Source organism: Staurois parvus, unplaced genomic scaffold (assembly GCF_062004578.1).
Source record: "Staurois parvus isolate SC_StPar_1 unplaced genomic scaffold, SC_StPar_1.0 ptg000715l, whole genome shotgun sequence".
NCBI classification, from domain to species: Eukaryota; Metazoa; Chordata; class Amphibia; order Anura; family Ranidae; genus Staurois; species Staurois parvus.
Genome location: NW_028318511.1, coordinates 3,734,461 through 3,758,699, shown reverse-complemented (window position 1 = coordinate 3,758,699; position 24,239 = coordinate 3,734,461). Strand labels below are relative to the sequence as shown.

The window sequence follows — 24,239 nt, the reverse complement described above, 5'->3', positions numbered from 1 at the left end:
ACCGCTACTACAGTGAGTGCCGTGGCCTACCAGGTGCTGAGCAGCTGCCTTTCTGAATTGCTTGACACGGCTGCCATTCACAGAACACCTTGCATTTTTTTTTTTAGTGAATACAAGGTGTTCTCTGACTGGATGAGGTGGAGATTGTAACATCACCTCCCCACCTCTCGACCTCATCCAATCAGAGAAAGCCTTTTATTCACTGGAAAAGTCTTCTGTGAATGGCAGCCATGTGAGTTCTTGTACTGAGCCACTGTGTTCACTATGCAAAAGGTACAGAAACTGGAAGACTGGGGCGATCACTGTAGTAGCGCTGATTGCTATAGAGATCATCAGCTTCCACAAGTATGGACTATATATACCTACATTGGTCCAAGCTAGAACATTGTAACTATGAGTGAAAAACCATACCAGAAGTTCAATTTTAATAATAAAAACCTGACATAATTTATAGTGCTTGTTCACTAAAAAATGATGGCATTTGACCTTTGTAAGTGGAGTTGGAGGACAACGAATACTTTGTGTTACCCTCAAAATATTTTGCTGACAGTCAATTATTGGGCACATGCATTGTAGAACAGAAGAGGGGAGACATATGGACTTATAACTTTATTTGTTTGTTATAGGAAAAGAAATGTATCACAATCCTGACATCTGATGCCTTCAGCAGCTGTAACAGGCTTCTTGACCCTATGCCGTACATAAACACCTGTGTGCAAGACCTGTGCAGGTGTAGTTCCAAGAACCAAATGTCCTGCCTGTGCAATATGTTTTCTGAGTATTCACGTCAGTGTACACACGCTGGAGGTGTTCCTAGCAACTGGAGAACCCCAAAGTTTTGCTGTAAGTCTAAAGAGAATGCAAGAATATATAGTATAACACAAACTGCACTTAAAATAATTACTAACTGGTAAAACAAGCTATATATCATATAATCGAAGGGTCCCTGTCATCAACCAACAAAATGCAGGTATAAGCACAGAAAAATCAAGTAATTAAATTCTTAGTTTTAGCATTTATCCTTTCCATAAATGATTTTTACTGACTTGCAAGGTGCCTTTAAACTTGCTAAGGAATTGAGATTTTACTAGCACATCCTCTAATCCCCCTCCCTTCTTGCATATCATAGCCCCTTCCATAACCCTGTGTTATTACACTGTGTGCTGGCCCAGCTCCCTCTTCCCTCCTCTCACTTCCCCACATAACCTTTTATGTAGCAGTTGGGGGAGGAGTGAAGGAGACTGCTATAATGTCACTTAAATGAAACTTCTTAGTCTGCTGACATCACATCCAAGATGCCAATGCCCAGCAGCAGTCTCAGGGCTTTTAGATGTATACACATGGAAAGCATTTACAAGTAAAAAAAAAAAACAATAACATGCCTAAATGATGTTTAATGCACATATAATCATCTGGGAACATTGTTGTTGGAATGAATGGTCTGGTTTACTTTACAGCGCATTGTGATTATTTCTAACCCACATCAACTAAACAGACCTTTCTGTTTCAGTTAAAAATCTTTGTTTATAGTGGTTGTAAACCCCTATCTATACCCAGTGAAGTGAGTGACCTCAGATGATACTCAATGGTGAAACAAATCCTCCTACATAAGTTGTACCTGTTTATCTGTAGACTTGTGTCCTGTACATCCTTGTAAATTCAGAGATAAATAGGATTTTTACAGACTCACAAAACGGGGCAGGGAACTGCAGTTATACACTGTAAAAGATCTCTGAGAGCTGATTGGAGGGAAAGGACACCCCCACCCCTCTCATTGCATACATGAACAGAGCTGAGGCTGTCAATCACACACTGTGTGCTGGAGCTCCCTCCCATGTCAACTTTTTATCCCTTAGGCCCCATGTACATGGGACACGTAAAATGTAGGTTAAAAAACATCTGTTTAGCTGCGTTTGCATAACATGTTTATGCGCGTTTGCATTTAGAAGCGTTTTTTAAAAGATAAGCACAGGAGAACCTCCCAAATGCCCAGAATGCACTAAAAAATGGTAAATTATTAACTATTTCTAACTGTTTCAGAGAAATACAGAGACTAGAAGCAGAGAGAGCAGTATGTGTTGATAATAGCTTAGATGTGAGTTGCTCATTAACATTTCTTTTGTTTCCAAGGGTGGGAAAGGTGGCTGCTGGAGTGAGTTATTAAGGCCACCTGGCAGGGGGTCTTCATGAGGAATTTGAGGTGTGAATGGTCATTAACATATCTTTTGTTTCCAAGGGTGGGAGAGGTCTGAGGTGTGAATTGGTCATTACAATGTGTGACAAGTTTGGTAGGAACATCCTGTGTTCAGTGCTTTGTCCATTTAAGTACCTTGAACTGGAAGAGTTAAAAAAAAATTTCAAATGCAAACGCTTGTAAAAACGATTTGCCGTGTTTAGCCACGTTTACAAGCATTTTCCATTTGAAACACTGATAAAAATCGACTGCTGAACGCAAGTTTTCTGCATTAAAAAAAACGACTGTAAACTCAAATGCCTGTAAACGACTGTAAACGAAGATGTGTACATGGACACATAGGAAAACATTAGGGTGAGTTCAGGGGCAGCTGAATAACGTGCTGAACAACTCGTAAACGTGAGTTTATCAGCTGCAGTGTACATGAACCCTTAGTGTCAGGAAATAAGCGTGTCATAAATGTCAGTGTCATAAGCGAATCAGTCTGATAACTAGGCTACAGATAGAAATGACACTTAATGCTTTGGAGGGAGGCAAGTGAGCACTATAGAAATATGTGCTTTGTTCAGAATTCATATCTGAGGTTTACAACCACTATAAGGCCTCATTCGCATAGACACTGATGCCCATAAAGCATAAACGAGGCATTTGTTAATTCATTTGGAACTGCCTGGAGTTACGTGCTAGCAGGCTATAAAAGAGAATGGAGATCCAATGTAAGGACACAGCTACAAATCCATGTTTGACAGGCAGGGGTGGTTGCATATCCTCAAACACATGCCATTTGTCAAATTTGAACGTGCTGCTGTGCCTTTACAGCGTCTCCATTCACCTATATGGGCTGCATGCACTCTGCTCCAGGAGGTTCCAAGCCTGTAAATATTTGTCTCATTCATAGCTATTGCGCATTAAGTCTAAATATGGTTGTATAGTACAATAGGCTCCAGTTAGACTTACTACACTGATTATTCAGCATTCTATAACAGACCGGGTCAGACACCCCCTTCTTTGCTTACACAAAACAGAAATGTGACTGTTGCTTATCTATGCCCCCCCCCAACCATCCACAAAGTGCAAGGAATCATAGCTGGCTACACACAGTGAACATGCCAGCATCGTGGACCTGACCATCGGCGAAGAATCGATTCAGGTGAGGACAGCATTGGACACCTTGGCTGGTGAGTGGACTTTTATTAAAAGTCAGCAACTACGGTATTTGTAGCTGCTGACTTTTATTGTTTTTTCAAACAGGGCGAAGAACAGTAAGGCATTTTGCAAGGAAATATCAGTAAAAAATTCTAACATGCTGGGTAAGAGGTTTATAAAGAGACAAAAGCATGTGAGACTTTTTTTTTTTAAAATCAAATATTGTTTATTTGTATTTTCAATACATTTTACAAACCATAAAATAATACCCCTTCTGACCCAATAATTGGTACATTGCAATAAAGTTACAATACAGGTATACTGAGGTGTTTTACACATACAGTATGCTGTGTATACTGGACCTGACCCTCTATCCTCAGACATTAGAAATATTCTCCATGCAAACAGTAATCACGCATTGGAAAATACTTTCCATTCGAATTTTATAGTGTTGCAGTAAATGGTCTAATATCAGCTGTTCCGGGGGTAGTCTCAGAGTTTCCAGACAGTTCTGTCACAATTTCAAAAATTTTCTGGTATGTTCCTCTATGTTAGTAGGTCAGTTTTTCTCTAAACAACGTAGAGTTGACCTGTTCCATCAACAATCATTTTGTTGGAGAATATTGGGATAACCAGTAACATGTCACTAGTGAACGTGCTATCAATAATAATCTTTGTAATACAACAACAGTGGTTGGTTGATATTTCTCCTCATCCAACACTACAAGTAAACATACTAAGGGGTCCAAAGAAAACATAGTATAGAAAATAATGGACAGATAGGGGTTTATTTACTAAAGCTGGAGAGTGCAAAATTAGGCTCTCTTCTGCATAAAATCCAATCAATATAAAAGTGCGTATAGTGAGTGCTGGAAATATTTAAATAAATAAGATTATAAATATTATAAATATATGAGTATCCAGCAGCAATTGCACCGACATAGAATATTCTAAAAACCCAGTACTAGCAAATATAAATAGGTGCAGCGCTAAAAATTAATCAGACAAAAACATAAAATTACTCATTTTTATGTATACGGTGCTATTGCTCCAATCGAAGATATAGATACACAGTCTAATTATGCGTGAGAAAGCGTGAAGGCTTGACTCGGAAAGGTCAGCAATAACAGGTAGTGAAATCCAACTTCATCACTAATCGTATAAATCTTTGTGATGTGACTCCGTGCACCAATCTTATAAAATGCGCACTCACCAGATGCACACGGAATTTGTGCATTAAACATATAATCTCTGCGGGGTCCCCCTTTAGATGGATCAGCCAGGAGTAAGGATTCTTCATCCGGACACCAGTCTCTTGTACAGCTACTCTTCCTTGGGGGTCTCTACAAGCAATTGGCTCAGAGCCAAGCCATATATAAAAAAGGTCCCTTGAAAGTAATTCCAGCTCTTCCTCTTCAATAGTTACTTCTTTTTAAGTATGCCAACTTTTTTTTTTAACTTTTTTATTAACCAGCCAACATCTACATCTTCTCTCCTCAGTGTCCCCTGAGAAAGTTTCCTATTCAATGGAGTCCTTATGCGGTGATCATCCCTCCAGTGTCTCCTCAGCACTGTTATTCACTTCCTCGTCTGGAGTCTCATGACCTCTCCTCACCTGGAGAGGAGAGGAGAGACTCCAGACGAGGAAGTGAATGACACAGTGCTGAGAGACACTGGAGGGATGATCACAGCATAAGGACTTCATTGAAGAGGAAACTTTCTCAGGGTGACACCTTTTGCATGGGGTGACACCAGACCCACTCCACCAGGGGCGGACCGACCAAGGGCCCGGAGTGACTACAGGGCCCCATGAGAGGCTCAGTCCATCCCTGTATGTGCCACTGCTGAAATAAGCAAGCATTGAGGGGACAGACAGTGAGGCAGGCACTTTGGACACCTCTCCTCCTCAGAGTTTCAGCAGAGGGGCGGGTCCACACCCCTGCCACAGGTGCTGAAGTTGAAGAGCTGGAGGGGCGGGCAGAGTATGCAGCAGGTCAGTGTGTAATCCCCGGACCCTGGTGACAGCACTGCAGCTTCATGTAGTAGGTAGGGGGGAGAGAGAGAGGGGAGAGAGAGAGGGGGGAGATAAAGAGGGCAGAGAGAGGGGGAGAGAGAGAGGGGAGAGAAAGAGGGCAGAGAGAGAGGGGGGAAGAGGGCAGAGAGAGAGAGGGGGGAGAAAGAGGGCCGAGAGAGAGAGGGGGGAGAAAGAGGGCAGAGAGAGAGATGGAAGAGTGAGAGCGAGGGGGTGTCACCAAGTGTTCCGGCACCAGGTGACGCAAACCATAGGGACACCCCTGGCTGATTGGTTTCTATGCAGAATCAAGCCTGATTTTGCATTCTCCAGCTTTAGTAAACAAACCCCATAGTGTCCGTAATATCCTATAAATTTTGGACATTTCCATAACATATGGATGAGAGTTCCTTGATCACAGGAGCATTTAGACAAATCAGAGACTCCTTTTTACCCCAGTTATGTTTTACAAGTGTTTTATAGAACCTATGTAAATACAAAGTTGGGTTAGGTTTTGTGTCGTGAATAAAGATAGCTGCAGTATTGAGAATAGAGCCATTTATCATCTTCCACATCTCCAAGATCCTTCTCCCATCCTCTTCTACATGGTAAATGCTCAGTAGCTTGTTGAGTGATCAGTAAACTGGTATATGACCAGGATGTCATCCCTTTCTTATCAGGGTTCTGAGCTATATCCTGTAACATTACTGGTTCATCTAGTTCTACCGTAGACATTCTGCCTAGGCATGCATCACATGCCTCAATTATAAAATATCCTGTACAACTGTTGTTTAGGAAAGTTTCATTCAGTCTCTAGCTCTGTGAAAGTTTTGAAAAACATGTGAGATGTTAGTTGGTTTTAATTTTAACATAAACCCAGTTCTATGTCTTATCTTAAAATTAAAAAGGTCCTTTTCCTAGTACAACTTGATTTGCAGGCCTACAAAATAGCCCTCGACTCACTAATTTCTTGAAGTGGACCTATCTGTTCTTTTACTAGATTGAATTGCATCTCATATTTTTTTGTCCATTGCTCATGAAAAGTAGATACAAAACAAAGGGAAGTTTCCCTAACACTTTGTTGGGTGATGTATGCCAACAGTTTAGTCTGTACCTACTTACTCATACTTAGCTCACTTTTGTGCTTGCAGCCAAGACTTGTCCTTTAAACATGGTACACCAGGAGTGTGGCTCCCCTTGTCTCAATACGTGCTCCAACACAGAAAGGTCCATGGTTTGTGAAGACCACAACATAGATGGATGTCTTTGCCCCAAAGGTAACACAATGACCAGTATTTTTTTAAATTTAAACTCATTGAACCCTGCACTATTTCATATTTACATATTCCCTTATTACTTGACCTCATGTTTCGTTCTCAGATACTGTGCTTGATGACATAAACAACACAGGCTGTATCGCTCAAGAGAACTGTTTCTGTGTCTACGATGGTAAAAATTACTCCCCCGGATCAAACTACAGTACCCCATGTCGAGAATGGTGAGTTAAAGCAGAAATCCATTCAAAAAAAGATCAAATACACAGCCCATTAGAAGATAAATAGCAAAACCAGCAATATCAGCATCATTCAATCCAATTCCTCTGAGCCTAGGTTATCCTGGGCTCAGAGGAAGCCTCAGCCTGTGACTGGATAGTGAAAGGAGAAGCAGAACAGTGATGAGCTCATCTATGTCACTCTGCATTCTCTATCAGCATGCTTTTTGAAAGCACATGAATTGATTGGTTTCTTATGCTGCTGCTTCCTCTCATACTCCAGCCCTGCTACATATGGACTGCAAGAGGTTATTACAAGTCAAATCAAAGTACTTACTTTATGAATACATGTGATGGTGTATTAAAGATTACATAGCTGCATCATTAAGGAGGTTTATCTGTCTAGAGTTCAGTTTTGACACTGCACTAATTGGAGCTGTGTATTAGTGAACGCATACAGGATCTTATTGAATAATGTCTGTGCCTTTGAGAAAGAAAGACTTGTCTATCTTCAGGTTTTGCCAATGCTACCTATTTTCTATTCATTCCTGGATTTGTAAATCAAGTCATATATTGGTAATTATTTCCTGCTTGCTTGTTCAAGGATTTTCCTTCATGGCAAAAGTTGTTTGTTGGCAAAATGCTAGAGAAAACTTTTTTGTTTCAGGATGTACTGCAGTGTGCTGAGGTGTGGATCTATTTATTCAGCATTGTATTAGGCTGGCCCTTACCCATACTGCTGATGAATTCTCAATAGTGTTTCTAGAGATGAGAGTAAACAAAGCCAAAGTAGAAAGTCAAACTTCTTCAAAATGACATGGCAGAAATATTCTGGGCTTGAGCACAGGCCGCAATCCATGGAGGTGAATCATTAGGGTGATCTATAGGTAAATCTTCCAACATAACCCTCTGCAACTCAGGGCAGGTACAGACAACTGTAGTTTAGGGGCAGGCATCAGAACAATAGTGGCAGGGATCACTCTATTCCCTAATATTCCTGTGAGAGTCTGTAGCACTACCACTTTCAGGGCAATGTGGAATGAAAGTGGTATATGAGGCTGACACCTCCTAATGTCATAGTACTTACTGACAATGTCCAGTGTTGGCTGAATAGGGCTTTTAGCTGCTTGGTTTAATTGTATGAACATTCCAAGAAGAAAAATGATATATAAAAATTTTCCATATGCACTTAACGTGCAATCACATACTGTACATGTCTGTGATTGTGTACAAGTGGTCATACTGGGGTTATGGCTGCAGCTGTCAACCATAACCCCACTATTTCAGCCAATGTTTCCCTACCCTCTAAAAGTGATCTGAGAGGCTAATTAACCACTGGATCACTTTTACAAGCAGCAGGAGGGGTCATTAAACTGCTCACTGATGCCTGTACCTTGTTTTCTGGTGCACCGGGGAGCCCGGGATCTAATTCATCAGTCAGACTGGATGGTCTCTGATCACCTCTATGGTCTAGGAGACAGCAAGTGATGAGCAATTTCAGCACTTCCATTTAGGGCAAATGTAGACACCACCATTTTTTTGGGAGGCAGGGGCGCGATTGGTTCAATGTTTTTTTTTCATCTCATGCTTTCAAGTGTAGAGGAGAGATCTCGGATCTTATAGATGTCTCTATAAAGTGATGTTTATATTACTTGTGATAGTAACAAAAGTGATCAAAAGGAACAGTGTAAAAATATTTTTTCTTAAAATACAAAAAATAATAATAATACAAAATTTAAAGTGCCCCCTTCCACCCATACTCACTCGCAAAGGCGAATGCATACATAGGTTGCGCATGCTTATTTAAATGGAATTCATACCACACACATGTGAGGTATGGCCTTGAAGGATATAGCAAGAGTAATAATTCTAGCTCTAGACCTCCTGTGTAACTCTAAACTGATGACCTGTAAACATTTTTTAAAGCATCGCCTATGGAGATTTTTAAGTATCGTAGTTTGTCGCCATTCTGCAAATGTGCAATTTTAAAGCATAAGGTATTAGATATCTGCTTTAATTGGTGTAACATTATCTTTTATATTTTTCCAAAAATTGGGTAATGTATTGTGGGTTTTTTGCATTAAATTTCATTAAAGTGCATTTTTTTTCATTAAAAAATTACGTTTGAAACTGTATGGCATAAAAAGATTGCAAGAACCACCATTTTATTCTCTAGAGCATCTGCTAAAAAATATAAAATGTTTGGAGATTCTAAGTAATTTTCTAGCAAAAAATACTAATTTTTACATGTAAACAAAAAAGTGTCAGAATAGGTCTGGTCTTCAAGTGGATATTTATTTATACAAATTATGAAACCAATTGATATATCCATCATCTTTACAAAAAATTACACAATAAAATATTGTTATAGAGAGTAACTCTCCTTGCGGGTGACTATAAAATGAATATGTGATCCCTCTAACTTGGTATACAATGTACAATACTTGGTCCAAAGAGAGCATGAATTAAATTGACATTTGTATTGTGCAAAATCGTATCCTATGCATGGGCATATTATGACTTCTGTAGGTGATGGACAAAATCAATAGGTGGTATGTGGACAAGCCTGTACCAAGGTTATCATAATGTAAACTGCAAGAGATATGAGACTTTGTCATACCTATTTGACAATAATTACATAATATACTGTAATTTCATAGTAGAATGCATTATGACTTACAACACTGCATCTTCTTCAGCACATGTTCCAAGGGGAAGTGGAGATGTGAAGAACTACCTTGCAAAGGCACCTGCTCAATTGTAGGAGGATCACATATTACAACCTTTGATGGATTCCAGTATAGTACCAACGGGGACTGCAGTTATGTCCTGGCAAAGGTAAGAATATTAGTAAAAATGTTTTTTATAGAACTATAATAATCCCTATTAAATAAAATATGGCATAGCACGGGCGTATCACGAAATCAGTGGGCCCGTGTGCAAGATCAAAAGTGGGCACAAAGCAACGACAAAGAATAAATGCGGCACGCAAAGCGCTCCGTGATGGAAAGCAGATGTGGTTTAATTGCACTTAAAAAGTAGATGTGGCTTAAAAGGGGTGTGGTTAAATAGTGTCTGAGATGAGGAAGGAAAGAAGGAAGGAAAGAAAGAAAAAAGGAAGGAAGAATTTTAATCACATTTTATAGTCATCATTAGTTGCATCATGCCTCTTCTTTGCTTCATTTTTGATTTTTACCATCCTTTTCTTTTTTCCTTTTTGCTTTTTTCGCACATTTTTTTTCATCCATTTATTTTCTACATTGTTTTTTCCCCCTTTTGCATTTTTTCCTTTTTTGCCATTTTTTTGCCATTTTTTTCTCAGTAGCCATGACTTTCCATCAACCTACATTTCACTCATCACCTTACAACAATGGTTTCAATTACTGTTCTAATTACTGTGGCAGTTAAGTGTTCCCAGTTGATTGGCTAATTAAGCGATAATTAGCCCCCATCTCCATATAAATAGAACATCGTTCTTCCACCTCCCCCTCTCCCCCTGCTTGATAAAGGAGCGCACTTCCGCCTTTCCGAAACGCGTCGCAGTGCATCTTCGGTATCTGGCGTCATCACGCCCACACCACCACTGCGTTCCAGCATGCAATCCATCCGGCTCTGAGTGAGGACGTGCACGCCAGCCGGCTCCACAGCTGTTCGCCTCCAGCCACCACGCTGCTCCAGCGGCACGCTGACTACTCCATACTGATGACAGCTTTTCACCCTGTATACCCACCTGATCGATGTTCACACCGTAACACGGTTTTTCATGCTATTATTTACCTAATCTATGTGAGTGTTTCTACCTTTAACCTGAATAAAGTGTTATGCTGCATTTAGAGGCACTTCACCCCCCCCCCCCCTTCATTTCTTTGGAATGTGGGTGGGCACAGGAGGAGGCAGAGCAGATCTGGGCTCTCTTCTCTGCCATTGTTGTGGAGGATGGGGGGAGGAGCTGGGCACTCTGTCAGAGAAGATGAGGCATCAGAGACCTGCAGGGGGGAGGAGGCCTGAGGAGTACACAGGGGGGCACTGAAGGGAAATCCGATCCACAGTCAGGGATGATAGGTGCATTGGTGGACAAATTACAAGCAGCAATCTCCCTATATGGCTTTCAATGAAGCAGCTGGAAGCCACTTCCCCTCCTCTCCTTCCCATGGCTTTCAGCTGCTTCATTGAAAGACATACAGCGAGACTGCTACATGTAACTGTCCCTCCACTGCACCGATCATCCCTGACTTTGCTTCTGATAAATCGCATCCGTGGGTGCAGGGTGGTCACAGCACAGTGGGCCCCTCTAACCCTCAGGGGTTACAGTGAACACCCTGCACCCATAGATGATACACCACTGGGCATAGGCTATGTCCTCCATTATATACTCTTTTTGGCTAGACAGCCAAAACAGCATTACAAATGGCATTTCTTGCCTATTTAGTTATTCTTTTCCTATGATACATCTAAACCTAAGATCAAAAATACACTGCTCAAAAAAATTAAAGGAATCAGAGTATGGCATCAAGTCAATTAAACTCCTGGGATATTGATCTGGTCAATTAAGAATCAGAGGGGGTTGTTAATCAGCTTCAGCTGCTTTGGTGTCAATGAAATCAACAACAGGTGCACTAGATGAGCAACGAGACGAGCCCCAAAAAAGGAATTATTTTTCAGGTGGAGGCCACTGACATTTTTTTCCCTATTGGTCTTTTCCTGATATTTTCACTAGTTGTACATTTGGCTAGAGTCTGTGTCACTACTGGTAGCATGAGGTGATACCTGGACCCTGCAGAGGTTGCACTGGCAGTCCAACTCCTTCAGGATGGCACATCAATACGTGCCATTGTCAGAAGGTTTGCTGTGTCTCCCAGCACAGTCTCAAGAGCATGGAGGAGATTTCTCCATGCCAAAGACAGGCAGTTACTCTAGGAGAGCTGGACAGGGCCTTAGAAGGCGCTTAACCCATCAGCCGGACCAGTATCTGCTCCTTTGTGCAAGGAGGAACAGGATGAGCACTGCTAGAGCCCTACAAAATGACCTCCAGCAGGCCACTGGTGTGAATGTCTCTGGCCAAACAATCAGAAACAGACTTCATGAGGGTGGCCTGAGGGCCTGACATCCTCTAGTGGGTCCTGTGCTCACTGCCTGGCACCATTGAGCTTGAATTGGCATTTGCCATTGAACACCAGAATTGGCAGGTCCGCTACTGGCACCCTGTGCTTTTCACAGTTGAGAGCAGGTTCACCCTGAGCACATGTGACAGACGTAAAAGGGTCTGGAGAAGCTGTAGAGAGCGTTACGCTGCTTGTAACATAGTTCAGCTGACTGTTTTGGTGGTGGGTCAGTGATGGTCTGGGGAGGCAAATCTATGGAGGGAAACTACAGGTCTTCAGGCTAGACAATGGCACCCTGACTGCCATTTGGCATCGGGATGAAATCCTTGGACCCATTGTCAGACCCTACTCTGGTGCAGTGGATCCTGGGTTCGTCCTGGTGCAGGACAATGCCCAGTCTCATGTGGTGAGAGTATGCAGGCAGTTTCTGGAGGATGAAAGAATTGATACCATTGAATGGCCCCCACGCTCACCTGACCTAAATCCAATAGAACACCTCTGGGATATCATGTTTCGGTCCATCCAACGCCAACAGGTTGCACCTCAGACTGTCCAGGAGCTCAGCGATGTCCCAGTCAAGATCTGGGAGGAAATACCCTGGGACTCCATCCGTCGTCTCATTAAGAGCATTTCCTGATGTTGTCAGGCATGCATACAAGCGTGTGGGGGCCATACAAACTACTGAGTATCATTCTTAGTTACAGCAATGAAATTTCAGCAAACTGGACAGGCCTGCTGCATAATTTTTTCACTTATATTTTTCGGGGTGTTTTTGAATTCAGCCCTCTGTAGGTTGATAATTTTCATTTCCACCCTGTCAGGACATTTCCTGTCCTAGGGTGACAATACTTACTCATTGTACTGTATCTATGGAACGACAGTGTTGAATAAGACAGGACTACAAACAGCTCCCCTTCTTCTCTCTGCAACATAGAGGGGAGAGTTCTACATTTCTCAGAGATAGTATGGAATCATTTTATTGATAAGAATGGGGCACAGGCAGAGAACACAGAAAGTTATCAGCTGACAAGATTATTGGCTGGATCAGCAGGAATGTTTTGAACATATTGAACAGATTTACTAAAATGTTTGCAATGGTATAACTAAGAAACTATAAACGGGCAAATAAGAAAAGTTCTTTGTTAGAATTCATGTATACTTTAGGACTGTTGCTATTGGGTAACTGCAATGACAACAATATGCTGTGTTTATGTAAGTATTCTATAGAATAGCCAGTAATAGACTCCATGAGATAAATCACTTTAAATTTTCCATTTGGTCTCAGTGGATACCGTTCAAGCCTGTGATTTTTTTTTATTAGGTTATAAAGTGATACTGTAACATAGTTATTTATTTTGGGCAGTACTTTATATCCTGGCATTGGGTAGTCTTCATTCTTTAAAGGCAAATCACAGATTCTTATGCACATTATAAAGCTTTAATTCTTTATTTTCTCATGTATTGCAGCACAGTACTGGTCAAGACTTTGTGCTACTGGGAGAGTTACGGAGATGTGATATGATTAAGAGCAAATCCTGCCTGAGAGGTGTAGTTCTCCTTTTAAACGGAGGCGAAACTGTAAGTATGAGTGTAAAATATCAGCTTGTTTTGGTGACCCTCAGCTGTAATCCAGAAAGAATCATAGGGTCATTCAGTGCCTTAACTAGAACCTTCAGAGCCCCAGTGCAAGAATCCAGGAAGGGCACCTCCGACCCCTGGCCAAGGCCCTTCCCTCCGAGCCCGGTGGCGTAATACTAGGGATCAGTCGCAAATGCAACCTTTGTGACCCTGGTAGTTCTCCCACTGGTGTCAATGTTTTTGTTTACTTTTTTTTTTTTACCTTTTTTTTTTTTCACCAATATTATTTTTTCATTATTTATTACATTTTTTTAGGAGACCCGTTGGGGGCTTTGGTGAAAACCCCGTTGGGGGGCTTTGGTAAAAAATCAGGGATCTAAACAGACCTCTAATGTTCCATGTGGGACAAAGAAAGGAGAATAAGGACACAGCCCTCAGACTCCTTCTGTGCAGCCTTAGCTGCACAGAATGAATGGACAGGACTAGCTCTGTACAGATCTACCGGTCCATTCATAAATTGAAGCATAGTAAACACAGTTTACTATGTTTCAGTTATGAATGGACAAAGCCAGTGATCAGTGTCGATCACACATTTACTAGCCCTTTCCTCGCTCTCCATCCTGACAGATGGAGGAAGGGCCTGAAAACAAGGGGGGGGGGGCAAGGAGCACTGGGGCCGGAGAGCACAGACGGGAAGCAGAAAGAAGCTGAATAGGAGGAGTGGCGGAGGCAGCTGCAAAAGAGGAATCCATCTCTCCATATTTCTTCTGCAGCTGCTGAATGCCTGCTGGAAGGAGAGGAGAAGTGGGCATTCAGCTGCTGCAGGAGGAACATGAAGAGTTCGATTCCTCTATATGCAGCCGTCCATGCCACTCCTCCCCCTGTAGCATGGGGTCGGGTCGCAATTGCGCCCCCTGTCAGTATGCCCCTGGACTCATCCCAACAAGGCAGGATGAAGTTCCAAATAATATCCACTAAAAGTAGGTCACTGTACTACTGATCATACAGATGATCTTGAGAGCGTTAACTCATAGAAGACTGTGTAACACAGTAAGGCTGATACTGGATAAAAAGCCTGAGCAAGATATTTCTTGACAGGTCACCTCTGATGTGTTGTAATTAACATGGGGGCCAGTGGAGAAAATCACTTCCACTGGGCGAATTCAGGTGGTTCCTGATGAAATTCGAGATATGGGTGGTCCTATCGACAACCTCCTGCCCGACATTCTTTGATCTGAACATTGAAGGAGCTGGGTAGGAAAAATTGTCGGTCCAAAAGCAGCAGAATCTAACAAGACACAGGTGATGACTGTCAAAACGCAATAGCCGGCACTGCAGATTTATCCATTGACGCTGTTTGGCATGAATGTTGGAATCGATAGATTTCTCTCATTCAGCCTTCGGAGCTGAACAAGAGAAATCTTGCAGCGTATGGCCAGCTTAAAAGTGGGAAAGTGCAACTGCACACAGATCCTAAAATATCACTAGCAGCTAGCAGAATAAATTTCACAGTGGAAGCCAAGTACTACATGCTGCAACATCTACAAAATGCTGTTGGGCGTCACATGTGCATTTTTGAGCCATTGTTGTATTTTCTGTTAATTAACTCAAAAACATTTTAAATTAAAGTCAGTGCCATTTTGCTCAACTGTCCCATGAAACTGACCCTAAGTGATTTAATAAAACCCATTAAGCCACACTGATTTCAGAAGAAAAATGTTCTAATATTCTATCTGTTGGGAAGTAACTTGGGTTTGGAGTAAGGACACTGATTGTGTACGTTCTTAGTCTGTTTTTCCATTATTTTTAACACCAAATGTTCTCTTTGAAGGTTTCTTATTTTTGGCTATTGTACCTTGCTTTGTTACCTATTTTTCAAGTCCTTAAAATGGACCCCAGCTCAACTAACCGTCTGTGCACTGCTGTTACTCATTGGAATCTTGTTTTGGCGCTTTATTTTTTAAGTTCATGCCCCACCCACCCTCCGTCATTCTCAACTACGCAAGAATGACGTGTCCCTTCTGCCTCAGCCACCTGCATGCAGAAGGTTTTTTACTTTAATGTAGAGAATACCACTTTAAAGTGTATCTGAAGCCAAAATGTTTTTTGTTAAGGTTTGGATAGTTGTAAAATCCCTGAAGGTTTCAAGGTTCAAATCTGGAAACCTTAAAACTGTACAATACCGATGTTAGTCATGTGCTGTCAGTTCTCCATTTTTTAAAATTAAGTTGGATACAGTGCCATCCATCAAGATTTTGTCGGTGTTTTGAGAGGATACAGAAGACTGCTGTGCTGTGAAACTTGTTGATCTTATCACAAAGGGGTTGATTTACTAAAGGAAAAGAGGCTGTTCACTATGCAAGTGAAGTTGCACTTTGCAAGTAAATTTTCCCCAGAGCTTAGGGAATGTGGTGAAATTTCACTTTGCAAAGAATAACCAATCACATGCATTTTTTTTGTTTACACATAATCGTATGATGGAAGTCATAAGAGCTTCAACTCATTCTCTAAACTCTGGGGAAAACTCCTTGCAAAGTGCAGCTTCCTTTACAAAGCGAACAGCCTACTTGCCTTTAGTAGAAGAACTCTAATATTTTGAGATGTGTCCATGCCATGTCCATGCCATAGCAATGTAGTGCTCTCACTAACACCAACTCTTAGGGGCCATTCACAATGCTCTGCAGCTCAAATTGCTGCTGCCCGCAGTGGGCATTGTGATAGGCATTTTATCGCATCACACTGCTCCCTTTTTAAAAACATTTCTATGAAGTGTACAGCGGTGTATTTAGTTCTTGTGCTGCCCTAGGCAACACAGAACCACTGACACATTCCCCCGGCACCATCACCCTCTGCCATCACTGACCACCGCAACCATATTGTCCCACCACCCCCCTGGCTGCCACCTCACTAACCTTGGTTTAACCTGAAATATTAACCAGTTGGAAGAAAACTTATTGACATACCAATGACAACAACAGTGCATCCATTAAAAAGGATACAGTATGTCCTCTACTTACCAACATTCGAGTTGCAAATTTTCATAGATATGAACAACCTCCAAGTTGCGAACTTGCAAAGATGTGAACATGCATTCATATTTCAAATCTCGAAAGTAGCTCACGTGTCTGCCGGACATTGTCAGTTGCGTGCACCCTCTGCCACAAGTGGTTGCTCTGCTGTGTACTTTACTGTATAGTACAATAGTGTACAGTAGTAGTGTTGATTTCAAGCCTAGGATGTCTAGGATGAAAGCAGCGGTCTAGGGAGGCTCGGAGTAAAAAGAAGAAGACATGAACGAAGGGCCGGCATGTCAGGGGTTAAACCCCCTTTAACCCCTGACATGCCGGCCCTTCGTTCATGTCTTCTTGGGAGATGAAAGTCCTGTTAGTTGACAAGAAAAAAAATTATGATGGGGAGTTCTAAGTGATGGCTTCAGTTGGAAGGAAGATTAGCCAGGAAAAACTTCCCTCCCGCCCGATCGTTGTTTAATGGTTTGTTATGGTTGTGGTTGTAACGGTTGGTGCTGATGAGAAGCCAGCGGGTACAAGGTCCTCATAGGTTACTGTGGGCACAATAAGGTGCTTTGCAGGGACCCGTCTGAGGTACAGCTCACAGTTGTTCTAATGGTGGTATCTGCGGTGGTTGTCTCAGAGTGGTTGGTGTTGCGGTTGGAGGCCTATTATAAGCAGAACACAGGTAATTTCTTTTCTTGATCACCACTGGGACCTTGAAGCTCCTGTTATACTGTGATTATGTTAGTTTCAAATGTTATTTATTGATGGTTGTAATAAAAGGCTGTTTGGCCATTAACTCCAGCTTGTTGTCTGAGTGGTTACTTACTGTAAAAAAGGGGGGAAGGTAATGGTCAGAGGGAACTGGGGACAAGCCATCTTTAGTCCCCTGGTCATGTCTGGTCACTCCATGCCTGCCCCTGTATATAATTTGTTGTACAGCATCAGGCCAGTAACTTATGCACAGCATTAGTGAAAGGCCTGCATGACTGGGTTTGCTGATGCAGGGCTGTGGGTGAGAAAGGGTTAAGTGGGGTCATGTTTAAATATTGACAGCCTTACCTTATTGGAGGATCATGGGGTGTGGTGGAGAGGGGTCAAACCAGGCTGGAGAGGAGTTTTGTGGGAGGTGGTCTTCCTTACATCACCATTCCCAGCACGGGCAGCGTTGGAGGAGCTTCTCCCACCGACCCTCCCTCTTTTTTCTAGTTTTAGTTGGACAGTTACTGCTGCTCTGGTTTTGTGGTTCAGGATGCTGACATGGTGCGCTTTGCTTTTGGGGAGAATTTTTCTTTTTGAGTATTGTCATAGCAGGAGGCAGAGGTACCAGGCTTTTTGAAGATGGGGATGGTAAGCAGTTTAAAATAAATAGGGTTGGGCCCGTCTTAGGTATGGATGTACCTTCTCTAATATGTGCAGCAGGAATGGGTTCTTGGATTGATGGGGCTGTATCGGATAGTGATTCAGGAAGGAGTTGTCCCCAAGCTGGTGTATGTGCGGCTGGGGGCCTTAATTTGTAAGATGGTGTCAGATACAGCCGGGTATTAGTTTCAGTGCCTTCAAAAATCTATAATTTAAGGTAATTTTTTGTTATGGTTTTTACATACAGTAAAAATGTATGTATGTATTTGGTATTGATGTTATTGATGTTATTTAAATAAACTGGCTGCTATGGCCATTTAAATTCCAAAGTTAAGTGTTTTGTGTTTTTTATTATTATGTTAACGGTAGCTATGGGGGGTGATTGGTGTCATTGCTGCTGAGCTATAGGCAATAGTCATGTACTACTGTACCTTTCAGGGTACTGTAAGATTAAACATCCTTTCTTTACAGTATTTCTTGTGTTTGTTTTTTATGCACTATTTGTGTGAAAAGTATTATAAACCTTACTTTGCTGGACTTACAAACAAATTGGACTTATGAACGAACTCCCAGAATGGAACTCGTTCGTAAGTAGGGGACTTACTGTTTAGCATGTTCACTCTCCAATGTTTCTTTATCTGAGCCCATGATAGCAGAGTGTTCTATACAATTGGTATTGATAGACGATACATTGCATGTTTGCCTGTAATGAAAGGAGGATTCTCAGAAAGAACACATGTAAACAAATACAAAAAGGCATGAGTGGATTACTGCTTGACAGGCTATGTTGATGACATGAAAATCGGTGTTCGGGATGATCAAAGAGAAGAGAGGTATACAGGACAGAAGGAGAGGCTATTCTTGACTTGACATGTAAAGTGTTGAGGTTGTGGAACTGGGTTCCCTCTACATAACTGCAGGGCGAGTGGACGGTGGTGACCACTAGAGGAGGGTGAGGAGAGGACACTGCTATCACCAGATAGGTCCGGCATGCCCCCACACTCCACTGATAACCATGCACCATGTAGAGCGGTGCAGTATTTTGGAACGCAGTGAAATTCTGCATTCTGATCTGAACATGACGCACAGGAAACTATTATTTTCTGTGTGTCATTGCAGTTACCTCATCTTTTTATGTCTATAGTTCCTAAAAACAGCTTTTTTTTTGTTTTTGTTTTTTTTTACAGATACTTTGCAAAAAACACTTTTCTGAAACCAGAAATGTTTTTGTTGTCTGTATGTCAAATTATGTTTCTCTTATATTCAGGTAATGAATATTAAAGAAAATTGCGCTACCTCTCTTAATTGGATGACCGTTCAACTGCCTGTTTCAACTGGTAAGAATGCACATGTTTGTAAATAATAAATGATCCACAACTCAGACAACACTGGGAAAGAATGAAGGAAAAAAAAAACAGGGGGTAAAATTAGGGGGAGATTGAGCGTGGAAACAGATTACCTTCATTAACACCCCAGTCACATCAAGCCCGACTTTGAAATCGTGCGGCTTACAGTAAAGTCGCACGATTTCAAAGTCCGGTGAGATGCCGATTTCAGGTGCCATTTGCAAGACACCTGACACAGATGTCTATGCAAATCACACCAAATCGGTGCATCTCCGACCAAGTCAGAACCGCTCTAATTTTGGATAATATGGTGCCTTTTGGCATACGATTTGCAAGTCGCATGGCATGCAAATCGCATGCCAGGTCACACCCTATATGACAGGGGTGTAATTGTGGCCATGCTGGGAAGCAGTTATTGGCCAATGTAAAGTCTTATAGATAAATATAGATTCGGTTAAAATGAGGAGTGCCCACAAACTGAATCTTTCTATTGGGGATTTGGAAATAATATATTTGTCAGTGAGGATTCCTTATGTAAAATGTTTTGTAAGGGGGGCGCATGCGCGGCTGGGAACATTGATGGCCGCATTCCTGTGAGCTCCGTACATCCCCCGACCTAAGAGACTCACCCACGGCGCACCGCTGCTCCATATTCGTCCCTGGGTGAGTCACAGTAGCAGGGCACCCAGCGCGCCAGACCTCAGTCCTATAATGGGGAAGATAGGGCGCTGGAAGCCCCCCTCCCCTCCGCCACGTGAGCCGCGGCCGTCACCGCTGCAGCGGTTCCTTCACAGGCCACAATCCTCGGCCTCAATTACAACAGGGATCCCACAGACGAGCTCCGACAGGCCCCCAGTGGCGGTCGGCGGTACTGCACCAGCTGCCTCTAGCTTCCTCCACAATGCCTCCACAATACAGCCAACATCCTCACTCCCAGGGATGAGCTCTGACGGGCCCCCAGTGGCGGCAGGAGGTACTACACCTGCTGCCTCCACAATGCAGCTAATCTCCTCACTCTCTCAGCACCAACATATAGATGAATCTGAATCCCAAATCCCTATAGAGGGGACAGCAGAGCATCCTTTGATGAGCCTTTCCTCATCCGCTCTCACTAATCTCCATGTCTCACCTGCCCTCACGATATCTACGCTAGAAGAAAAATTGCAGGTATTCTTGCGCAATATTACCGCCACTATTGCCGCTGAAGTGGGCAAATTAGCCTTGGATCTTCATGGAGAAATAGCGCAGATTGGGGAGCGTGCAGATCAACTGGAGAATAAATTTGATGAATTGGTGCAATACGTTCATGTCTTGGAGGAAGACAATGCGTACCTGAAACACACCATGTCCCAAATTCAGCTCCAGCAAGAAGATTTGGAAAACAGGGAACGCCGGCAAAACGTCCGTATTCGAGGTATATCTGAATCCATTGCCGATTCCCAACTTCGTCGACACCTCCTGTCTTTCTTCACCACAACCGCGCCCTTGGTCCCAGAAGCAGAGTGGCGCATGGATAGGGCTCATCGTTCTTTAGGTCCCAGACCTGCTGACGGCACCAGACCACGTGATGTCATCGTCCGCTTCCATTTTTTTGAGAGCAAGGAAGCCTTGTTGGCCTCTGTACGCAACGTTCCCTCCCTGGAATTTAAAGGGGACCGGCTTCAGCTCTTTTGTGATCTTTCTCCTATTACCCTGGCTAAACGGCGAGCGCTGAAACCACTCACCACGCATCTTCAACACCTTCGTATCCCTTACCGCTGGGGTTTTCCCTTCAAGCTGGTCGTCTCCAAAGATAACGCCCAAGTTATTCTACGTGATCTTTTTGAAGCGGACTCCTTCCTGAAGCAACTGGGATTACCCCCCCTGCCGGACGACAATGCCTCACTACCATCTACGCCATCTCGTCCTTCCGCCACCCCCAGCAAGATCTGGACACCAGTTCGTAGGGGCCGGAAGCGTCCTTCCTGTACTCCACAACGCCCTCGCCCTGCTCGTTGTAGTGATGATCCTGCTTGATGTTTTTTTTTTTTTTGAGGTGTTCTTCAAGGTTGTATCCCTATCTCTTCCCCTCTCCCCTTTCCATCCCCCCTCCTTTTCTTCCCCCCCTTTCCCCCTCTCCCTTCTTTTCCCCACCCTCCCTTCTTCCTCCCTTTTTTTCCGTTTTATTTTTGCGCTGGGTGCCTTTTTATGCTGTATCTTTTTGGCCGGGTTTGCCGATTTCTATGTTCCGGTTGTCATGTTGCCCCCGATCACGTCCAGACATTTGCCTGGACGACTTGGGAGCTGATGTCTTTCCCAAGTTCATATCCATACGGATATCTATGTTCTTTATTGTAATTTTTTGGGTTTGTCCATTAATGTTATTAGTTCTAATGTTTCATGTCCCTACTGTTCTTAGATTTGCCTCATCGATGCTATCTCCATTATTCTTTATCTGGGTTCATTTGCTATTTGTATGTTTATCTAATGATGGCTTTACGGTTATTATCGTACAATGTCAAAGGTCTTAACTCCATCCAAAAACGGTGGATGGCTTTGAGGGAATTTCGATCCTCAGGAGCAGATATTATTTTTGTCCAGGAGACCCATTTCAAGTCGACTGGCTCATTTCGTTTTGCCTCAAGGTTTTTCTCCCACTCCTACTCAGCTTTTGATCCCACTGGGAAAGCCGGAGTGGCTATTTTGATTCGGACACACTGCTCCCTTCGGGTCATTTCCTCCAAAGTCGACCCACGGGGTCGTTATATCATTTTGGAATGTATGTTTGCTGGTTCTCCCCTTATCCTGTTAAACTTGTATGCCCCGAACGCAGGTCAATTACATTTCCTCTCCCAAACCCTTGCTAGACTGAATGCCTTTACCACACCACATATGATCATTGGAGGTGATTTTAATTTAATCATGTCCCCCCACAAGGATAGGAAAGTACTATTTGAATCCGCCCCCTCGAAGCGGCAGTGTTCCTCTTCAAAATCTTTTCGCAAATTGATAAGGGAACATCGTCTCTTTGATGCTTGGCGGATCAAACATCCCCTTCATAAACAGTATACTTTCTACTCCATCCCTCATCGGAGTTTCTCCCGCTTGGACCACTTTTTTATCTCTTCCCCCTTACTCCCTCTCTTGGTTTCATCCGAAATCAATCCCAGTACATGGTCCGATCACGCCTCTTTGTCTCTGAATCTTTTCTTCCCTGATTCTTTACCGAAAGCTTGTCATTGGCGTCTCAATGAGACCTTTCTCACTACTGCCCGTTTCCGTGAAGAACTCTCTCGGGGATTGGATATGTACTTCCAAGACAACGTTGGCTCGGTGACTTCTTCCTCGACACTTTGGGAAGCCCACAAGGCCGTTTTCCGGGGAATATGTATCTCTATAGGCTCCCGTTTGAAAAAGTCCTCAGCCAGTGCCAAGGCTTCTCTCATCCACCAATTATCCTCGGCTGAGCGTCAACTGCTAATCAAGCCGTCCATAACCCGTCTTCGTAGGGTTACTTCTCTACGCGACCAAATCAAAGCTCTTGACTCACATAGAGCTGTGCAATCACTTCTTTGGGTCAAACAGAAATTTTATGAATTTTCCAATAAGCCCCACCGTATGCTAGTCAACAGGCTTAAAACGCAATTTTCTTCCTCGTTACCAGACCATCTTCTTCAATCAGATGGTACACCTACATATGACCCTCATGTAATGGCCTCACTTTTTGGATCATATTATAAGACTCTCTACAACTGTTTAACCCCAGATCTCCATCCTCCTTTTTGTAAAACGTCATTCGATGCCTTCTTTGAGTCATTCTCTTTGCCGCAGATATCACCTTCTGACCTTTTGGCCCTTAATGCCGATATCTCATCTGAGGAGCTGTATGATACGATTAGGCAGCTCCCTTCTCACAAATCACCAGGACCCGATGGCTTGCCTTATTCTTATTACAAGACGTTCATAGGCATTTTGGCCCCCCATCTTCTCTCTTTGTTTCAAGATCTCTTAAGAGGTGTCCCCCCTCAGGCTGATTTTTCACGTGCATATATTTCCGTTATCCCCAAGCCTGATAAGGATCCTTCTATTCCGGACAATTATCGCCCCATTGCCCTGTTAAACTCTGATTATAAAATATTTACTAAGATTTTGGCCAATAGGCTTTCCCGATTCCTCTCCAAGCTCATACACAGGGACCAAGTGGGCTTTGTGCCCACCAGACACGCAGCGGACAATACCAGGAGGTCTATTGACCTGATCGACCTGATTAACAGAACTTCATCCCCTGCTATATTGCTGAGTTTGGATGCTCAAAAAGCTTTTGATCGCCTTAGCTGGCCCTATATGTTTATGATCTTGGAGAGATATGGTTTCCGGGGCCCGTTTGTGATGGCCCTGAAGGTCCTTTACTCCTCCCCGTCCTCAGAGGTCAGATTGTCTTCATTTCTTTCACCTTCTTTCAGGATGTCGAACGGTACAAGGCAGGGGTGCCCACTTTCCCCTTTACTGTTTATCCTCTGCCTAGAGCCGCTGGCCACTGCCATTCGATCTAACCCTGACATACGAGGGATACATTCCCATGGGCGTGAATATAAATTGTCCCTATTTGCAGACGATATCCTTCTTACTCTAACTAGTCCTTGCACCTCTCTTCCGGTTCTTCATAAAACCTTACAATTATTTGGGACCCTGTCAGGCTACAAGGTAAATACATCCAAAACCGAAGCACTCCCACTTCATATCCCACCCGACATGTTAACCTCTCTCCAAGCATCTTACCAATATCGTTGGTGTACCCACTCGCTGAAGTATTTGGGTACCAACCTTACTTCCTCCTACCATTCCATATATGAGGCTAATTTTCCCCCCCTATTTGTTGCTATTTCCCGTTCCTTAAAAGTTTGGGACACCCTACCTATTTCCTTTCTTGGACGTATAAATGTTATAAAAATGACCGTACTGCCCAAACTTTTGTATCTATTTGCAACTCTCCCCGTCCCCATCCCTATGTCCAAGCT

The 24,239-nt window shown here is 42.9% G+C and overlaps 1 protein-coding gene across 1 annotated transcript in view; it reads left to right on the top strand.

Moving 5' to 3' along the window:
- The window catches only part of LOC149445619 (mucin-2-like), a 124,678-nt gene that overhangs the window by 25,068 nt on the left and 75,371 nt on the right, over positions 1 to 24,239 (top strand). Inside the window, 6 exon segments of the mRNA XM_089653505.1 lie at positions 627 to 843; positions 6,503 to 6,628; positions 6,732 to 6,849; positions 9,543 to 9,681; positions 13,413 to 13,523; positions 19,164 to 19,233. Of these exon segments, the coding sequence (XP_089509631.1) occupies positions 627 to 843; positions 6,503 to 6,628; positions 6,732 to 6,849; positions 9,543 to 9,681; positions 13,413 to 13,523; positions 19,164 to 19,233 (781 nt within the window).